The sequence below is a fragment of the Macaca mulatta genome, chromosome 12, assembly GCF_049350105.2.
Source record: "Macaca mulatta isolate MMU2019108-1 chromosome 12, T2T-MMU8v2.0, whole genome shotgun sequence".
In the NCBI taxonomy this organism is placed as follows: Eukaryota; Metazoa; Chordata; class Mammalia; order Primates; family Cercopithecidae; genus Macaca; species Macaca mulatta.
Window position 1 is genome coordinate 87,698,510 of NC_133417.1, and position 17,802 is coordinate 87,716,311.

The 17,802-nt window shown below is 37.0% G+C and overlaps 1 protein-coding gene across 4 annotated transcripts in view; it reads left to right on the forward strand.

The window, feature by feature from the left end:
* Positions 1 to 17,381, forward strand: part of DNAJC10 (DnaJ heat shock protein family (Hsp40) member C10) — a 54,579-nt gene extending 37,198 nt beyond the window's left edge. For 3 of the 4 annotated variants that reach the window (XM_077956440.1, XM_015110489.3, XM_028830535.2), the window contains exons 19-24: positions 611 to 744; positions 1,745 to 1,798; positions 2,068 to 2,215; positions 5,728 to 5,847; positions 14,048 to 14,152; positions 15,856 to 17,381. In XM_077956440.1, the coding sequence (XP_077812566.1) occupies positions 611 to 744; positions 1,745 to 1,798; positions 2,068 to 2,215; positions 5,728 to 5,847; positions 14,048 to 14,152; positions 15,856 to 15,867 (573 nt within the window). In that variant the 3' untranslated portion in view covers positions 15,868 to 17,381. 4 annotated transcript variants of the gene reach the window in all.
* Positions 17,382 to 17,802: the final 421 nt, after the last annotated feature.

The window sequence follows — 17,802 nt, forward strand, 5'->3', positions numbered from 1 at the left end:
GTAAGAAAACAAAAAGCTTTCAGCATGTGTATTAGAAAATTTCCTGAAAATAGGCACCATGTTTTAAGTTGTACAAGATTGGAAACAAATTACTTAAATACCAGAATGGAAAATGCAATTACTACTTCACATTTATTTACAAGATAAAAAATAAATCTGAGTTAAAGTGATTTCTAGTATCTTAACATTTAGGATTACATATTTTTGTGCTCTTTTCAATACAATTTTTAAGTTCAGGTGTGAGTCAGTATAACATATTAGATACCTATAATGCTTGTTTTCATTGGAAAGAGTAATTCTTTGAAATATTGCAAAGACTTTCATTAGTTTCTGGCACTTTGAATTTTAGAAGTACATAGTTTTTTCTCATGTAACAGGTAAATGAAGTAAATTGTTTAATCTGCAATAATTTTAGTAAGTGCTTAATTACAAAATTAGATTACAAATTCATTAGTATAAGTGGTCTATTTTATGTTAAACCCTTATCCATTTTTACTGGGTGAAAGTCACTGATACATAATAACTATTTCACTATAATAATATAATGCTTGTTTCTTTATTGTAAACATATGTAAAAAGTGATGGAGGTAATCCGTTTCTTCTTTTATAGACATTAACTGGACTGATCAATGTGGGCAGTATAGATTGCCAACAGTACCATTCTTTTTGTGCCCAGGAAAATGTTCAAAGATACCCTGAGATAAGATTTTTTCCCCCAAAATCAAATAAAGCTTATCAGTATCAGTAAGTATTCTCTCATATTTGAAGGCATGTATTATAATTATTTAATTATACACTTAACAGTTAAGTTACCTGAACAAAATAAAAGTTAGCCCAACAAATACTTATTGGGAGCCTAGTACGTAAAGATAGTGTGTTAATGAGCACTTCAGAAGATGAAAAGAGAGTACTGAACAGTCTCAATGTGCATAAAACTTATAATCTAGACAAAAAGATAAGGAAAGGAAGAGCTAACATTTATTAAGTCCTTATTTGGTTTCAGGGACTATATTAGATACTTTACTCACCTTATTTCCAATAATCCTCACATATACTTTGTGAACTAGGAATTACTGCCCTTCCTACTATTACAGAGAAGTAAACTGTGATTCTCAGCCCTTAGAATGCAAGGTCTATAAGTTATCTAAGGCTTAGATAACTTCCCCAAGTCACACAGTTGTTAAGTTGAAGCTGGGGTTTGAACCCAAGTCTGTCTCAGCACCCATGCTGTTTCCACAACACCATGTGGTATTTCAGGTAGAAAACGCAAATGTAAGGTACATATGATGAATGTTATTAAACAAGTAAAATTGAACCATGGATTTCAAGGGAGGAAAGGATCTCAACTATGAGGAAATTATGAAAGGCTGCATTTTGTAGGTAGTTTTTGACATATGTCTTTAAAAATTGTAGGAATTTAACAGACAGTAATAACTTGAATAAAGATTCAGAAACTAAAACCGTGGACATTCTGAGTTTTGCAGTTCCCATAGGTCTACAGGAGATGTCCAGTAGGTAGCTAGACATTCTGGGCTGTCTGGGACACAAAGATACCAAGACTAGAGAAAAATACATTTGTGAGGCCTTGTAAACAGAATTTGTAGCTAGGAATATCTGAGAAGAGAGATGCCAGATGAAATCAATCAGTATAACTTGTTTTTTAAATTGCTACAATAAGATTGTTTTCTGAATACATCCAATAATAGATAATCCTATTTACAACTAACATTTTTTCTTCTCTCAGCAGTTACAATGGTTGGAATAGGGATGCTTATTCCCTGAGAATCTGGGGTCTAGGGTGAGTAATTAAAATGTATATCATTGTATAAAATAGATTCAAAGCTATTTACCCCCCTTTTATGTCAATAGTTAAATTTACTATGGGTTAAGGTTCTAGCCTTTTAAATTACTTAGTAAAGGATTATATTAACCAAGATGGTACTGTACTTTATTACGTTGCCATTCCTTGACATCATTTTTAACTTAGAAAGTATTACAATATTACTACATTTTAGATGTTTGCTTTGGTTTTATATAATGAAAAATGATTTTGATCCTTTGCCACAGATTTTTACCTCAAGTATCCACAGATCTAACACCTCAGACTTTCAGTGAAAAAGTTCTACAAGGGAAAAATCATTGGGTGATTGATTTCTATGCTCCTTGGTGTGGACCTTGCCAGAATTTTGCTCCAGAGTTTGAGCTCTTGGCTAGGGTGAGTCTTACCTGTCTTAAATAAGTTGTAACAACGTTCGTGTTTAGTAATTAGATAAAACATTGTAAATACATAATTTTTAGGTTTTTTTCTTAAATGTTTCCTCTGAATTTAAAAATAACTATTATATTTCTATGATTATAATCATTGTAGTAGATTTCCTCTTTCTTTGTTAAAGCTTTTAGCTAACATCTTCTCTATCTTGGTAGACATCATCATCTACTAACCATAAAAGCCAGAAACTTCTCTTTCTTCTCCCTCTTGTCTATTTCCTCTTCCCCACCCAAGTACTCTGTTGCCTTCCAGGCAGTCACTAGATTCTGTCAGTTTTATCTCCTAAATGTCTTTCAAATGTCATTTCTTATTCATTTCTGCTGCTAACCTGTTTATTCAACCCTTTATCATCTGTTGTCTAGACTTAACCATATTTGCCTTTTAAGTACAGTCTTCCCTTGGTATACTCAGGGGATTGGTTCCAGGAACCCCCATTCCATACCAAAATCTGTTCATGCTCAGGCCTCACAGTGGGTTGTATGCAGGGTTTCACATCCTATGAATATTATATTTTCCATCTGCAATTGCTTAGAAGAAAAAAATTCCCAGTTCAAGCAGTTCAACACAGTTCAAGCCTTTGTTGTTCAAGACTGTCAGTCTGCCTTTGTCAGTGCTGCCCTGGTGATCTTCTAAAATATTTCCCTCTCTGGCTTACTAAGTTTCTCAATATGCATACATTGACTTCAGGTATCTGATATGAGCTCTATCTCTATTGTCCACCTCACACCTTAGATTCCAGTATAACAGAGTACTCCAGGTTCTCCGAACATGTATCCTTATTTACATGCCACCCCCTCTCTCTAAAATGCTCTGTCCTTACCTTGGTCATCTGTATTTTTTCTCCTCTTCCTACAAAACTTAGCTCTGATGGCACTGCTCTATTCTCTGCCCTTCTCAGTTAATCATTGTCACCTGGATATGTTATCAGTGTACTGATACAATGCATATTAATTATTTATTTATTATCACTTGAAAGATTTTAAATTTGACCGGAAATAAAAGGAGCTGAATACTAATGGAAATATTTAGTTGTAGCAATTTTGGGTTTTGGTTGGTTGGTTGGTTTTGGTTTGGTTTTTTTTTTCGATATAGCATTGTCCATCTTCCTTTGAAAATGACTGTCTCTTCCTGAGGGCAAAGTCCATGTTTTATTTATTTTTATATCCCCAGGGCCTAACTCAGTAAATGCTTATATAAAAGTAAACTGAATATGTACCCTCAATGTAGTCAGTTTTTAGTGTTTCTTTCTGTCATAACAGTCTTATTAGTGACCTAATCCAGATTGATAGCTTTCTTGCCTCCATAACTCAAGGAACTCTTGCCACTAGTGTTGGTATAAAACATTCAACTAGAATGAGAAAGTCAGTGCCAGTTCCACCAGTTCACACTAAAGCTTAGCATCCCAGACCATGGGAATTTTTTAGCAGAGGGATTTTAAAGGTCTTACTAGCTATGAAAGATTATTTTTGTTATTAGCTGGTGCATCAGATAAGAGGTTTATTCTTTCCATTTTTTCTAATCTTCTTATGCTTCCTTCTGTAATAATTGTGTTTTACTTCATTTCTCATGTGCTAAAAACTGTACTTAATTATAAACTTTGTAGTGCAACTCTGTATTATATCTAGTAGAAAATTATTTAAACATGAAAAAGACCACTCATTCAACAAATTTTAAGTACCAAGTGAAAAGCAATTATGCTAAGTAGTAGGGCCATATAACTCCAGATGAAAGAAAAGGAAGATGAAAAGGAAGAAATTCCATGTCTTTAAGGAGATTTTAATCTAGTGAAAAGAGAAAATGGAAATATAAGTAATACAAGATAGTTGCTACAGTAAAATTAGAATGAAGGTGGAACATGGGCAGAAGAGTGTCAGTGATGCCAGAGAAATATGTTTAGAGCACCAAAAACAATATGGTGCCATCTCATAAGTAATTGGAAATACAAGTAAGCACATACACAAACATTTTGTAAATGACATAGAAACTTACGAAAATAACATTCCTACATTTTTCTTACTTTCAGTATGCAAGTATGTGTGTGTGTGTGTGTGTCTGCCTACATGCTTGTGCCCTAACAAAAGTTAGTCTGCATATTAGTATACCCCTGCCTTGGGGACGAAACTAGAGGCAGCAAAGATGTTTTAATTGTCCTAAAGTGAGAGGTGATAACTTTAACCAGGATTAGGGCAGTGATGATAGAAAGAAGGGGACAAATACAAAAGAGAGATGAGAATAAATAGTATTGAATGTGATAGATGAAGGATAGAGAGGAGTCTGGATAAGCCTAATTTCTGGCTTGAAGTGAATGAATAGGACAGGAGGAAGAGTGGGTTCAGGGGACATCCTGTGTTTGGGTGCTTATGCAGCATTCACCCAAAGCAGGCCAGTTTGTAGTTAGCTATGAAATCGAAGAGAGTGATTGGGGTACATTAGCATATAGATACGGAAAACCACCCTGGGCAACTGTTCACAGTGAAAAGATTGTTGATCAAAGATGGAACGCTAATAACTTGAGGGGCAGGTAAAGCAGATCCTCATGCTGGAAAAAGGAAGAACAGTCAGAGGGGTAAGAAAGCCAAGAGAGAGTAGTGATAAATGCTAAAAAAGAAATAAGAAAGGAGTGGTCAGCCTCGCACAGTCCTTCTGAGATTGTTAAGCAGATTACTTCCATCAATATTGAGCCAGGAGTTGAGGTGGAAGTCACCATTGTAGATGCTTAAGTCAACTATTTTAATAAATTGATTACCAGTTGTTTTAAAAAAAAAAAAAAAAAGAGTGGTCAGCAGTAAACATCAGTTGCCCAATAAGATCAAAAAGTGCCCAGTTTGGTCAAGCGGTCACTGGTGAACTTACAGCAGTTTCAGTGGAGGGAGCAGTAAGCACAGAAGCCAGACTAAAATGTTGCCAAATAAGCAGACAGTGGGGAAGCAGTGAAAGAGTAGACTGCTGCTCAGGAAAAAAAGAGAGAGCATGAGAAGCACGATGGCAGAGGAGCTGTAATCCAGGAAGGAATCCTTTCGTGATTATATACATCTTCACTGGAGAATATGCATTCTGACAGGGAGGGACTGGAGAATACAGATGGAGTAGTCAGCCTTCACAAGACAAACAGTCCCCAAAGAGTCCTACCACAGCACACCCCCAGTGAAAGGAGAAAAAGATAGAAACACATTTATGGTATGATGTGCCAGTTGTGGGTGGCAGGAAGTTGAGACATTTCAGGATAAAGCCACTCAGTTTTCTTGATAAGGCAAAGGAGGGTTTATTTGCTGTTGGAGAGGTGGTGCTAGGTGAATAGGGGCTTAAAGGGATAATGTGGAAATAATCTTGTTTGAGTTGGAAGAATTAAAGTTTTTTAAATAAATTCTTAGATGCAAAATGTTTTATATCCTATTGCTTTTTTGTTGCCAAAATAGTTTATGCCAAACAAAATGACAAACCATATTTTTCTTTTTCAGATGATTAAAGGAAAAGTGAAAGCCGGAAAAGTAGACTGTCAGGCTTACGCTCAGACATGCCAGAAAGCTGGTATCAGAGCCTATCCAACTGTTAAATTTTATTTCTATGAAAGAGCAAAGGTATGTCCAGACTTTCCTCTCTTCCTTCCCTTAGTAGGCCAAGCTCAAAAGATGTGTTTTAGTCTGAGTAATGTTTTTTTCTATTTTCTGCTTCCTGTCATTTTTTTTATATTATTACATATTACTGATACAAGTTTTTAAAATTTACGTGTATACCAAGCGTTCTTAAAAGGTTTTTTTGTCTCATGGTTGATACAGATTCAATTGCCTTAATATTTTTATACTAATTAATAGAAAAAATACTAGAAAGAGACAAAAAAAGTATTATTATTATCTTTGGTGCTGGAATTCAAGGTAATTTTCTACTTCCTGTGAAAGGTTATGGTGACTGTTGAGGTCACTAAGAATACTCTATAATACACACTGCTGCTTGGAATAATATTTCCTTACTATATTTCTATTCAGTATACTTTTTAGTAAGTAAGTTTCAAAGTAATGAGCTTACTTTGTGGGGAGGAAAGAATGATAAAGTATTTGCCATCCACTCATGTTTTCTGTTAAAACATTAAAAATACATAATTTCAAATATTTTCATGCTTTTTATGCAGCGCTTACAGCTTGCACTGAACACCAAGAATGAGTTCTCAGACAATTCCAGCCGAGGGGGAGCCCGCCCCAGCATCCATCCACCAAGTATTTATTGAAAGGGCTTGTTAAACCACAAACATCCACTAGATGGCTTTTTTGAGGTCCGGTCGTGAGACACCCGTGACCTTGTAAAAGCGCTCAAACTGCGTTCTCAGGAGGCTGTTTTCAGCATTCCTTATCACACCACACCCTCCGCTCCCTGTCCTGTTTTCAGGGTCAAGGAGTTTCATTCTTATGCACAAATAACATACACACAGTGCCCCAGTGTTTTTCCATGCCCCGACCTCAAATGCCATGTACGTAAGTTTGAATATGTTGCCGTGCGCCCCCCCACATTTTGAGGGAGAATTAGGTTTAGATCTGATGTTATTTATTGGTAGTGATATTTTAAGATGAGTAGGGCTAAATTAAGAAATTGGATGATGAATTTCAGAAATCTAGAATTGCCACACATCTAGATTTTTCAGTGAATGTTTTTGATTCGTCAATAATCTGTCTCTGTCTTTAGAACAATCTAGAGCAAGCAGAACTTGATGGAGGTGAGAGGCAGCTTATACCAGAGCCTGAGTCTTCATTTCTTTGAATCAACAGCTCTGTTTCTCAGTTTTCAAAACAGCTGAGAGATGGGTGACATAAATAGGAGTCTTCTTCAGATAATATCAGAGAAGCATCAATTTGATGATCAGTCACAAGAGTTAACCATACCATAGACAGAGCTGTTTGAAAAGATGTTGCCATGTGTCCAGAGAAGTCTAGGGGACAAAGTTAGGAACCAAACATCCCTGTCCAAATTGAAAGACAAGGGTGGCATTCAGCCATTGAGGCCAGACAGGAAGACCAAAGCAGAATAATGGTTGGAGTAGAGTGTCAAATGAAACTGTTGTTTAAGAATCCAGGTGGGCAGTTGACACACAAAACAAAATCCTAGCATGTAGTTGGAGATTAGGGTTCACACCAAGATTAAGACAACAGGTGGCCCCAGAAGCAAATAAGCAGGTCAGGTTATATTGACCTGTTCCTTCCCTGCTTTTCAGTCACCTTCCTGCTGTGCGCAGATGAAAACTAGGAGATATATGTTGCCTTCCATTATTGTTGGTCATGGTTGGCAGTGCTTATGACTGTATTAGAGTGGAATGAGTTCAGTCCTCTGGGAACATCTTTGGTTTGTTTTTGTTTTAATTTAAGTTCTAGGGTACATCTGCACAATGTGCAGGTTTGATAGGTATGCATGCGCCATGTTGGTTTGCTGCACCCATCAACTCATCATTTACATTAGGTATCTCTCCTAATGCTATCCCTCCCCCAGCCCCCAGCCCCCAGCCTCCAGCCCCCCGACAGGCCCCATTATATGATGTTCCCTGCCCTGTGTCCAAGTGATCTCATTGTTCAATTCCCACCTGTGAGTGAGAACATGCAGTGTTTGGTTTTCTGTCCTTGTGATAGTTTGCTGAGAATGATGGTTTCCGGCTACATTCACGTCCCTGTAAAGGACATGAACTCATCGTTTATTTATGGCTGCGTAGTATTCCATGGTGTATGTGTGCCACATTATCTTAATCCAGTCTATCATTGATGTACTTTTGGGTTGGTTCCAAGTCTTTGCTATTGTGAATACTGCTGCAGTAAACATACGTGTGCATGTATCTATAGTAGCATGATTTATAATACTTTGGGTATATACCCAGTAATGGGATTGCTGGGTCAGATGGTAGTTCTAGTTCTAGATCCTTGAGGAATCACCACACTGTCTTCCACAATGGTTGAACTACTTTACACTCCCACCAACAATGTAAAAGCGTTCCTATTTCTCCACATCCTGTCCAACATCTGTTGTTTCCTGACTTTTTAATGATTGCCATTCTAACTGGTGTGAGATGGTATCTCATTGTGGTTTTGATTTGCATTTCTCTGATGACCAGTGATGATGAGCATTTTTTCATGTGTCTGTTGGCTGTATAGATGTCTTCTTTTGAGAAGTGTCTGTTCATATCCTTTGCCCACTTTTTGATGGAGTTTTTTTAATTGTAAATTTGAGTTCTTTGTAGATTCTGGATATTAGCGCTTTGTCAAATGGGTATATTGCAAAAATTTTCTCCTATTCTGTAAGTTGCCTCTTCACTCTGATCATAGTTTCTTTGGCCGTGCAGAAGCTCTTTTGTTTAATTAGATCCCATTTGTCTATTTTGGCTTTTGTTGTCTTTGCTTTTGTTGTTTTAGTCTTGAAGTCCTTTCCCATGCCTATGTCCTGAATGGTATTGCCTAGGTTTTCTTCTAGGGTTTTTATGGTTTTAGGTCTTACGTTTAAGTCTTTAATCGATCTTGAATTAATTTTTGTATAAGGTGTAAGGAAGGGATCCAGTTTCAGCTTTCTGCATATGGCTAGCCAGTTTTCCCAGCACCATTTATTAAATAGGGTATCCTTTCCCCATTGCTTGTTTTTGTCAGGTTTGTCAAAGATCAGATGGTTGTAGATGTGTGGTGTTATTTCTGAGGCCTCTGTTCTGTTCTATTGGTCTATATCTCTGTTTTGGTACCAGTACCATGCTGTTTTGATTACTGTAGCCTTGTAGTATAGTTTGAAGAAAGGTAGCATGATGCCTCCAGCTTTGTTCTTTTTGCTTGGGATTGTCTCGGCAATGCGGACTCTTTTTTGGTTCCATATGAACTTTACAGTAGTTTTTTCCAATTCTGTGAAGAAAGTCATTTTCTTGATGGGGATGGCATTGAATCTATAAATTACTTTGGGCAGTATGACCATTTTCATGCTATTGATTCTTCCTATCCAGGAGCATGGAATATTCTTCCATTTGTTTGTGTCCTCTTTTATTTCATTTCTTTTATTTTGTTGAGCAGTGGTTTGTAGTTCTCCTTGAAGAGGTCCTTCCCATCCCTTGTAAGTTGGTTTCCTAGGTGTTTTATTCTCTTTGTAGCAAGTGTGAATGGGAGTTCACTCATGATTTGGCTCTGTGTTTTTTTGTTAATGGTGTATAGGAATGCTTGTGATTCTTGCACATTGATTTTGTATCCTGAGACTTTGCTGAAGTTGCTTATCAGCTTAAGGAGATTTTGGGCTGAGATAATGGTGTCTTCCAAATACACAATCATGTCATCTGCAAACAGGGACAATTTGATTTCCTCATTTCCTAATTGAATACCCTTTATTTCTTTCTCTTGCCTGATTGCCCTGGCTAGAACTTCCAGTACATAAGGAGTGGTGAAAGAGGGCATCCTTGTCTTGTGCCGGTTTTCAAAAGGCATGCTTCCAGCTTTTGTGGGTTTGTCATAAATATCTATTATTTTGAGATACGTTCCATCAATACCTAGTTTATTGAGAGTTTTTAGCATGAAGGGCTGTTGAATTTTTTTGAAGGCCTTTTCTGCATCTATTGAGATAATCATGTGGTTTTTGTCTTTGGTTTTGTTTATATGATGGATTACATTTATTGATTTGCGTATGTTGAACCAGCCTTGCATCCCAGGTATGAAGCTGACTTGATTGTAGTGGATAAGCTTTTTGATGTGCTGCTGGATTTGGTTTGCCAGTGTTTTATAGAGAATTTTCGCATCGATGTTCATCGGGGATATTGGTATAAAATTCCCTTTTTTTGTTTTGTCTCTGCCAGCCTTTGGTATCAGGATGATGTTGGCCTCAAAATGAGTTAGGGCAGATTCCCTCTTTTTCTGTTGATTGGAATAGTTTCAGAAGGAATGGTACCAGCTCCTCCTTGTACCTCTGGTAGAATTTAGCTGTGAATCCTTCTGGTCTTGGACTTTTTTTGATTGGTAGGCTATTAATTATTGCCTCAATTTCAGAGCCTGTTATTGGTCTATTCAGAAATTCAGCTTCTTCCTGGTTTAGTTTTGGGAGGGTGTATGTGTCCAGAAATTTTTCCGTTTCTTCTAGATTTTCAAGTTTATTTGCATAGAGCTGTTTATAGTATTCTCTGATGGTAGTTTGTATTTCTGTGGGTTCAGTGGTAATATCCCCTCTGTCATTTTTTATTGCGTCTATTTGATTCTTCTCTCTTTTCTTGTTTATTAGGCTTGTTTGCGGCCTATCAATTTTGTTGATCTTTTCAAAAAATCAGCTCCTGGATTCATTGATTTTGTTTGTTTGTTTGTTTTGTTTTTGAAGGGTTTTTTGTGTCTCTGTCTCATTTCTGCTCTGATCTTAGTTATTTCTTGCCTTCTGCTAGCTTTTGAATTTGTTTGCTCTTGCTTCTCTAGTTCTTTTAATTGTGATGTTAGGGTGTCGATTTTAGATCTTTCCTCATTTCTCCTGTGGGCATTTAGTGCTATAAATGTCCCTCTAAACACTGCTTTAGCTGCATCCCAGAGATTCTGGTACGTTGTTTCTTTGTTCTCATTGGTTTCAAAGAACATCTTTATTCCTGCCTTGATTTCGTTATTTACCCAGTAGTCATTCAGGAGCAAGTTGTTCAGTTTCCATGTAATTGCAGTTTTGAGTGAGTTTCTTAATCCTGAGTTCTCATTTGATTGCACTGTGGTCTGAGAGACAATTTGTTGTGATCTCTGTTCTTTTACATTTGCTGAGGAGTGCTTTACTTCCAGTTATATGGTCAATTTTAGAATAAGTGCAATGTGGTGCTGAGAAGAATGTATATTCTGTTGATTTGGGGAGGTGAGTTATCTAGATGTCTATTAGGTCTGCTTGTTGCAGAGCTGAGTTCAAGTCCTGGTTATCCTTGTTAACCTTCTGTCTCATTGATCTAATATTGACAGTGGGGTGTTAAAGTCTCCCCTTATTATTGTGTGGGAGTCTAAGTCTCTTTGTAGGTCTCTAAGGACTTGCTTTATTAATTTTGGTGCATATATATTTAGGATCATTATCTCTTCTTGTGGACTTGATCTCTTTACCATTATGTAATGACCTTGTCTCTTTTGATCTTTGTTGGTTTAAACTATGTTTTATCAGAGACTAGGATTGCAACCCTGCTTTTTTTTTTTTTTTTTTTTTTGGCTTTCCATTTGCTTAGTAGATCTTCCTCCATCCCTTTATTTTGAGCCTATGTGCATCTTTGCACGTGAAATGGGTCTCCTGAATACAGCACACTGATGGGTCCTGACTCTATCCAATTTTCCAGCCTGTGTCTTTTAATTGGGGCGTTTAGCCCATTTACGTTTAAGGTTAATATTGTTATGTGTGAATTTGATCCTGTCACTATGATATTAGCTGGTTATTTTGCCTGTTAAGTGGTGCAGTTTCTTCATAACATCGATGGTCTTTACCATTTGGCATGTTTTTGCAGTGACTGGTACCAGTTGTTTCTTTCTAAGTTTAGTGCTTCCTTCAGGAGCTCTTGTGAGGCAGACCTGGTGGTGACAACATCAGCATTTGCTTGTCTGTAAAGGATTATATTTCTCTTTCACTTATGGAGCTTAGTTTGGCTGGATATGAAATTCTGGGTTGAAAATTCTTTTAAGATTGTTAAATATTGGTCCCCACTCTCTTCTGGCTTGTAGGGTTTCTGCCGAGAGATCTGCTATTAGTCTGATGGGCTTCCCTTTGAGGGTAACTCGACCTTTCTCTCTGCCTGCCCTTAACATTTTTTCCTTCATTTCAACGTTGGTGGATCTGATAATTACGTGTCTTGGGGTTGCTCGTCTTGAGGAGTATCTTTGTGGTGTTCTCTGTTTTTCCCAAATTTGAATGTTGGCCTGCCTTGCTAGGTTGAGGATAATATCCTGAAGAGTGTTTTCCACCTTGGTGCCATTCTCCCCATCACTTTCAGGTACACTAATCAAATGTAGATTTGGTCTTTTCACATAGTCCCATATTTCTTGGAGGCTTTGTTCATTTCTTTTTACTCTCTTTTCTCTAACCTTGTCTTTTTGCTTTATTTCATTAATTTGATCTTCAATCACTGATACCCTTTCTTCCACTTGCTCGAATCGGCTGTTGAAGCTTGTGCATGCATTATGAAGTTCTCGTGCCTTGATTTTCAACTCCATCAAGTCGTTTAAGCTCTTCTCTATGCTGTTTATTCTAGTTAGCCGTTCATCTAATCTTTTTTCAAGGTTTTTAGCTTCCTTGCAATGGGTTCAAACATTCTCCTTTAGCTCAGAGAAGTTTGTTATTACCGACCTTCTAAAGCCTACTTCTGTCAACTCATCAAAGTCATTCTCCATCCAGTTTTGTTCCATTGCCAGCAAGAAGCTGTGATCCTTTGAAGGAGAAGAGGCGCTCTGATTTTTAGAATGTTTAGCTTTTCAGCCCTGGTTTCTCCCCATCTTTGTGGTTTTATCTACCTTTGGTCTTTGATGTTGGTGACCTACAGATGGGGTTTTAGTGTAGATGACCTTTTTGTTGATGTTGATGATATTCCTTTCTCTTTGTTAGTTTTCCTTCTAAGTCAGGTCCCTCAACTGCAGGTCTGTTGGAGTTTGCTGGAGGTCCACTCCAGACCCTGTTTGCCTGGGTATCACCAGCAGAGGCTGCAGAACAGCAAATATTGCTGCCTGCTCCTTCCTCCAGAAGCTTTGTCCCAGAGGGGCAGCCGCCTATGTGAGGTGTCTGTTGGCCCCTACTGGGAGGTATCTCCCAGTTGGGTTACACAGGGGTCAGGGACCCACTTGAAGAGGTAGTCTGTCCATTCTCAGAGCTCAAACGCCGTGCTGGGAGAACCACTGCTCTCTTCAGAGCTATCAGACAGGGACATTTAAGTCTGCAGAAGTTATCTGCTGCCTTTTGTTCAGCTATGCCCTGACCACAGAGGTGGAGTCTAGATGCAATAGGCCTTGTTGAGCTGCAGTGGGCTCTGCCCAGTTGGAGCTTCCCCGGCTGCTTTGTTTACCTACTCAAGCCTCAGCAATGGTGGATGCCCCTCCCCCAGCTAGGCTACTGCCTCGCAGTTCTATCTCAGACTGCTGCGCTAGCAGTGAGCAAGGCTTCATGGGCGTGGGACCCGCCAAGCTAGGCGCAGGACCCGCCAAGCCAGGTGCAGGAGAGAATCTCCTTGTCTGCCTATTGCTAAGACCTTGGGAAAAGTGCAGTATTTGGGCGGGAGGGTCCCGTTTTTCCAGGTCGTCTGTCATGGCTTCCCTTGGCTAGGAAAGGGAAATCCCCCAACCCCTTGCACTTCCCTTGTGAGACAACACCCCCCACCCCAAGCCCACTTCAGCTCACCCTCTATGGGCTTCACCCACTGTCCAACCAGTCCCAGTGAGATGAACCAGGTACCTCAGTTGGAAATGCAGAAATCACCTGTCTTCTGCATCAATCACACTGGGAGCTGCAGACCAGAGCTGTTCCTACTTGGCCATCTTGGAATGCCCTCTCACACTTTCTCCAGGAACATGTGTTCTGGCACAGTTTTGATGTTTTGGGGCTTTTGGAGTCAGTGATGCATTTTTTTTTTTTTAACAAAGAACAGTTTCATGTTTCCATGACACTATTATTAATATTTATTTTAGGTACATTATGGGTTAACTGTTTTTGCAGCATTATTTCCTTGAAGAGAAGAAATTTGAATTTCAAACACTTCAAGTTTTGGAACAAAAGAACTTGAAAGCATATTTAATCAAGTTTCTTAGGTGGAATTGTTATGTTTTGATTAAATACTTAAAAGATAACAAGTGTTTTTAATTTTAGAGAAATTTTCAAGAAGAGCAGATAAATACCAGAGATGCAAAAGCAATCGCTGCCTTAATAAATGAAAAATTGGAAACTCTTCAAAATCAAGGCAAGAGGAATAAGGTATGGACTAAGCCTAGAGTTGACTTTGGCAAAAGTTAGCAAAATTTATTTTTCCTATACATTACATGTATCCAGAGGCAAGCAAAATGAGGCATCAAAAAATAGTAAGATAGCTAAAAATTCTACTTTGGGAAATAGGACAATCAAAATGTAGCCTAGACACTGAAGTGCTTTTAGAAATTTGGACAAGTAAAACCACTTAACAAAAAATAGTGACTGTGGTCCATGCAAAAACATGTATACAAAAATTTTAGTGGTATTCATAATAGCGAAAAAGAACGAAACCAAATGTCTGTCAACTAACAGATAAACGAAATGTGGTGTATCCATACAATAGAATATTTTCAGCCATAAAAGGAATGAAGTACTGATCTATGCTACAACGTGGATGAACTTTGGAAAATATTTAGTGAATGAAGCCAGTCACAAAGACCAAATATTATATAATACTATTGATGTAAAATATCTAGAATAATCCGTAGAGACAGAACGTAGATTAATGATTGCTTGGGGCTGAAGTGGAGTGGAATAGAAAAGAGCACAAATTGGGTAACTGCTAATGGGTAGTAAGGAGTTTATTTTGGGAATACGGAAAATATTTTAAAATTAGATTGCAGTGACAGTTGGACAACTCTGAATATGCCAAAAACCACTAAACTCCTTTAAATGTGGGAATTTTATAGTATGTGAAATATATCTCAACAAAGCGTAAAAAAAAATAGTGACTATAGCCATAAATTATTTAAATTTTGTTCAAACGTAAATAAAGCATTGAGTTGTTAGGAATAAATATACTGGAGCCTCATAACACGTTTTGGATAGCAAATTTTCTTTTGTTCTTGGTGTAATCAGAATGTATTGAAACCCATATTTCTCCTGGCCCCTCTTTGAATCTTTAATCTGTCAAGAAGCAGCACAACCTTTTTCCTGTTACTCTTCAGAAGGCAGTTCAGTTTTACCTTTTTCAAATCCATGTTACTGTAGGTCATACTTAAAAACAGAACAAAGAGTCTATGAATGTTGTAGTGCTTTTAAAATGGAATTTAATACAATCACATGAGATATCTTGGATTCTTTCCCTGTGAGGCGAAAGGAGGACAAAATAGCTCAGCCTCTGGAAAGGGATAGAGAAGTCTGGCTTTATAGCACCATATTAGACTATAGGTTCTACTGTAATCCAGTTCAAACTGCAGACCCCAATAGACAAAGCCTTACAATAACCTACTTCAAGAATATTCTTTACCAATCTGAAATTTGTACAAATCTGAAATAGGAAAGAGTTATGATTCTGTATTTTCTTGGTTCCACAGAACAAACATATTTTTCTAGTGTTTTACCATATTTTCTCAAGATATTTTGAGAGGTATAACTTTTATCGTGTTAAATATTTGAAATTTAAAAATTGTCATAATCTAGAATATCATACCTGAAATTAAGTTAAAGAGCTTACTGAATATGCTTGAAATTATGTAAACCTATATAGTTAGTAATATCTGCTGTGGGCAGGTGAGAACTAGGAGATACTCTTTTCTTTTTTATTGTTATGTTTTGGCAAAGTATATTTCATGTCATGATCCATTAAACAAGAATATTGAGTATTTCTGAAAATAAAGTGTTGGTTAGTTTGTGGTGTTTTACCTTATTTTTAACATTGCAAACTCATACTTTCTCCTTTCTCTATTGCCTTTACATTATTATTATAGGATGAACTTTGATAATGTTGAAGATGAAGAAAAAATTTAAAAGAAATTCTGACAGATGACATCAGAAGACACCTATTTAGAATGTTACGTTTATGATGGGAATGAATGAACATTATCTTAGACTTGCAGTTGTACTGCCAGAATTATCTACAGCACTGGTATAAAAGAAGGGTCCGCAAACTTTTTCTGTAAAGGGCCGGATTATAAATATTTTAGACTTTGCAGGCTATATGGTTCACACATGAGAACAAGAATGGAGTCATCATGTATTCTTCTCTGTTATTTGCTTTTAACTCTTTAAAAAATATAAAAACCATTCTTAGCTCAGAGCCATACAAAAGTAGGCCAGATTCAGTCCATGGACTATAGATTGCTGTCCCTCTCTACGGACTTATGTTTCAGGTGGCTGGCTTGAACATGAGTCTGCTGTGCTATTATCTACATAAATGTCTAAGTTGTATAAAGCGCACTTTCCCTTCACGTTTTTTGGCTGGCCTGAAAAGAGGTAACTTGGTTTTTGGTCACTTGTTCTCCTAAAAATGCTATCCCTGACTATATATTTATATTATGTTTTAAAAACACTCATGATGTGGCACAGTAAACATACCCTGTTATGCTATATTATTATGAAGAGATTCTTCATTGTTTTCTTTCCTTCTCAAAGGTTGAAAAAATGTTTTTAATTTTTCACAGCTGAGAAACAGTGCAGCAGTATATGTGCACACAGTAAGTATACAAATTTGAGCAACAGTAAGTGCACAAATTCTGTAGATTGCTGTATCATCCAGGAAAACCTGAGGGAAAAAAATTATAGCAATTAACTGGGCATTGTAGAGTATCCTAAATATGTTATCAAGTATTTAGAGTTCTGTATATTAAAGATATATGTGTTCATGTATTTTCTGAAATTGCTTTCATAGAAGTTTTCCCACTGATAGTTGATTTTTGAGGCATCTAATATTTACATATTTGCCTTCTGAACTTTGTTTTGACCTGTATCCTTTATTTACATTGGGTTTTTCTTTCATAGTTTTGGTTTTTCACTCCTGTCCAGTCTATTTATCATTCAAATAGGAAAAATTACTTTACAGGGTTGTTTTACTGTAGCTCATAATGATACTGTAGTTATTCCAGTTACTAGTTTACTGCCAGAGGGCTGCCTTTTTCAGATAAATATTGACATAATAACTGAAGTTATTTTTATAAGAAAATCAAGTATATAAATCTAGGAAAGGGATCTTTTAGTTTCTATGTTGTTTAGACTCAGAGAATCACAAATTTGTCAGTAACATGTAGTTGTTTAGTTATATTCGGAGTGTACAGAATGGTAAAAATTCCAATCAATCAAAAGATGTCAATGAATTAAAAGGCTTGCAATTTTTTCAAAAACCTGTTAGAATATGCTTTATTGTGTTTGGAAGAGTTTTCTTTTTTTTCTTTTCAATATCACTTTATCCTGCTCACCAGTATTTCCTCATAAAGGTTATTTTTGCCGTAATTAATATTAAAATAGACTTTGTTCTTCATATTCTCCCATCTTTTTCTCTACTGTATACTCAACTCTGTCTGGATTCTGCTGTATGCCTATGGGCATATATGGAACAGTCACCACTTCTCACACTTAACACCAGCTTTTTGAATTATGATCAGTAAAGGCAAGAGCCTTTCATTCTCAAATGTTTAAAGCCTAGAAGTTCTACAAATTTGGCTTGTTTCTACAGGAATCCCAAAATGGAATGCCTAAAGAAGTCTTACTTGGAATATTTACTAAAATGTACTGGTTATGTGCATATCACCACACTGGACACCGAGGAGTGTACAAAAGGAATCTAAGACATGGTCCCCATCTCCCAACTGTCTGTAATTCACAGTTTTGTCACTGAGCTCATAGGGTACTTACATTACTACCTATAAATGTTTCCTACACTTGTTAGTTGAGAAATACTT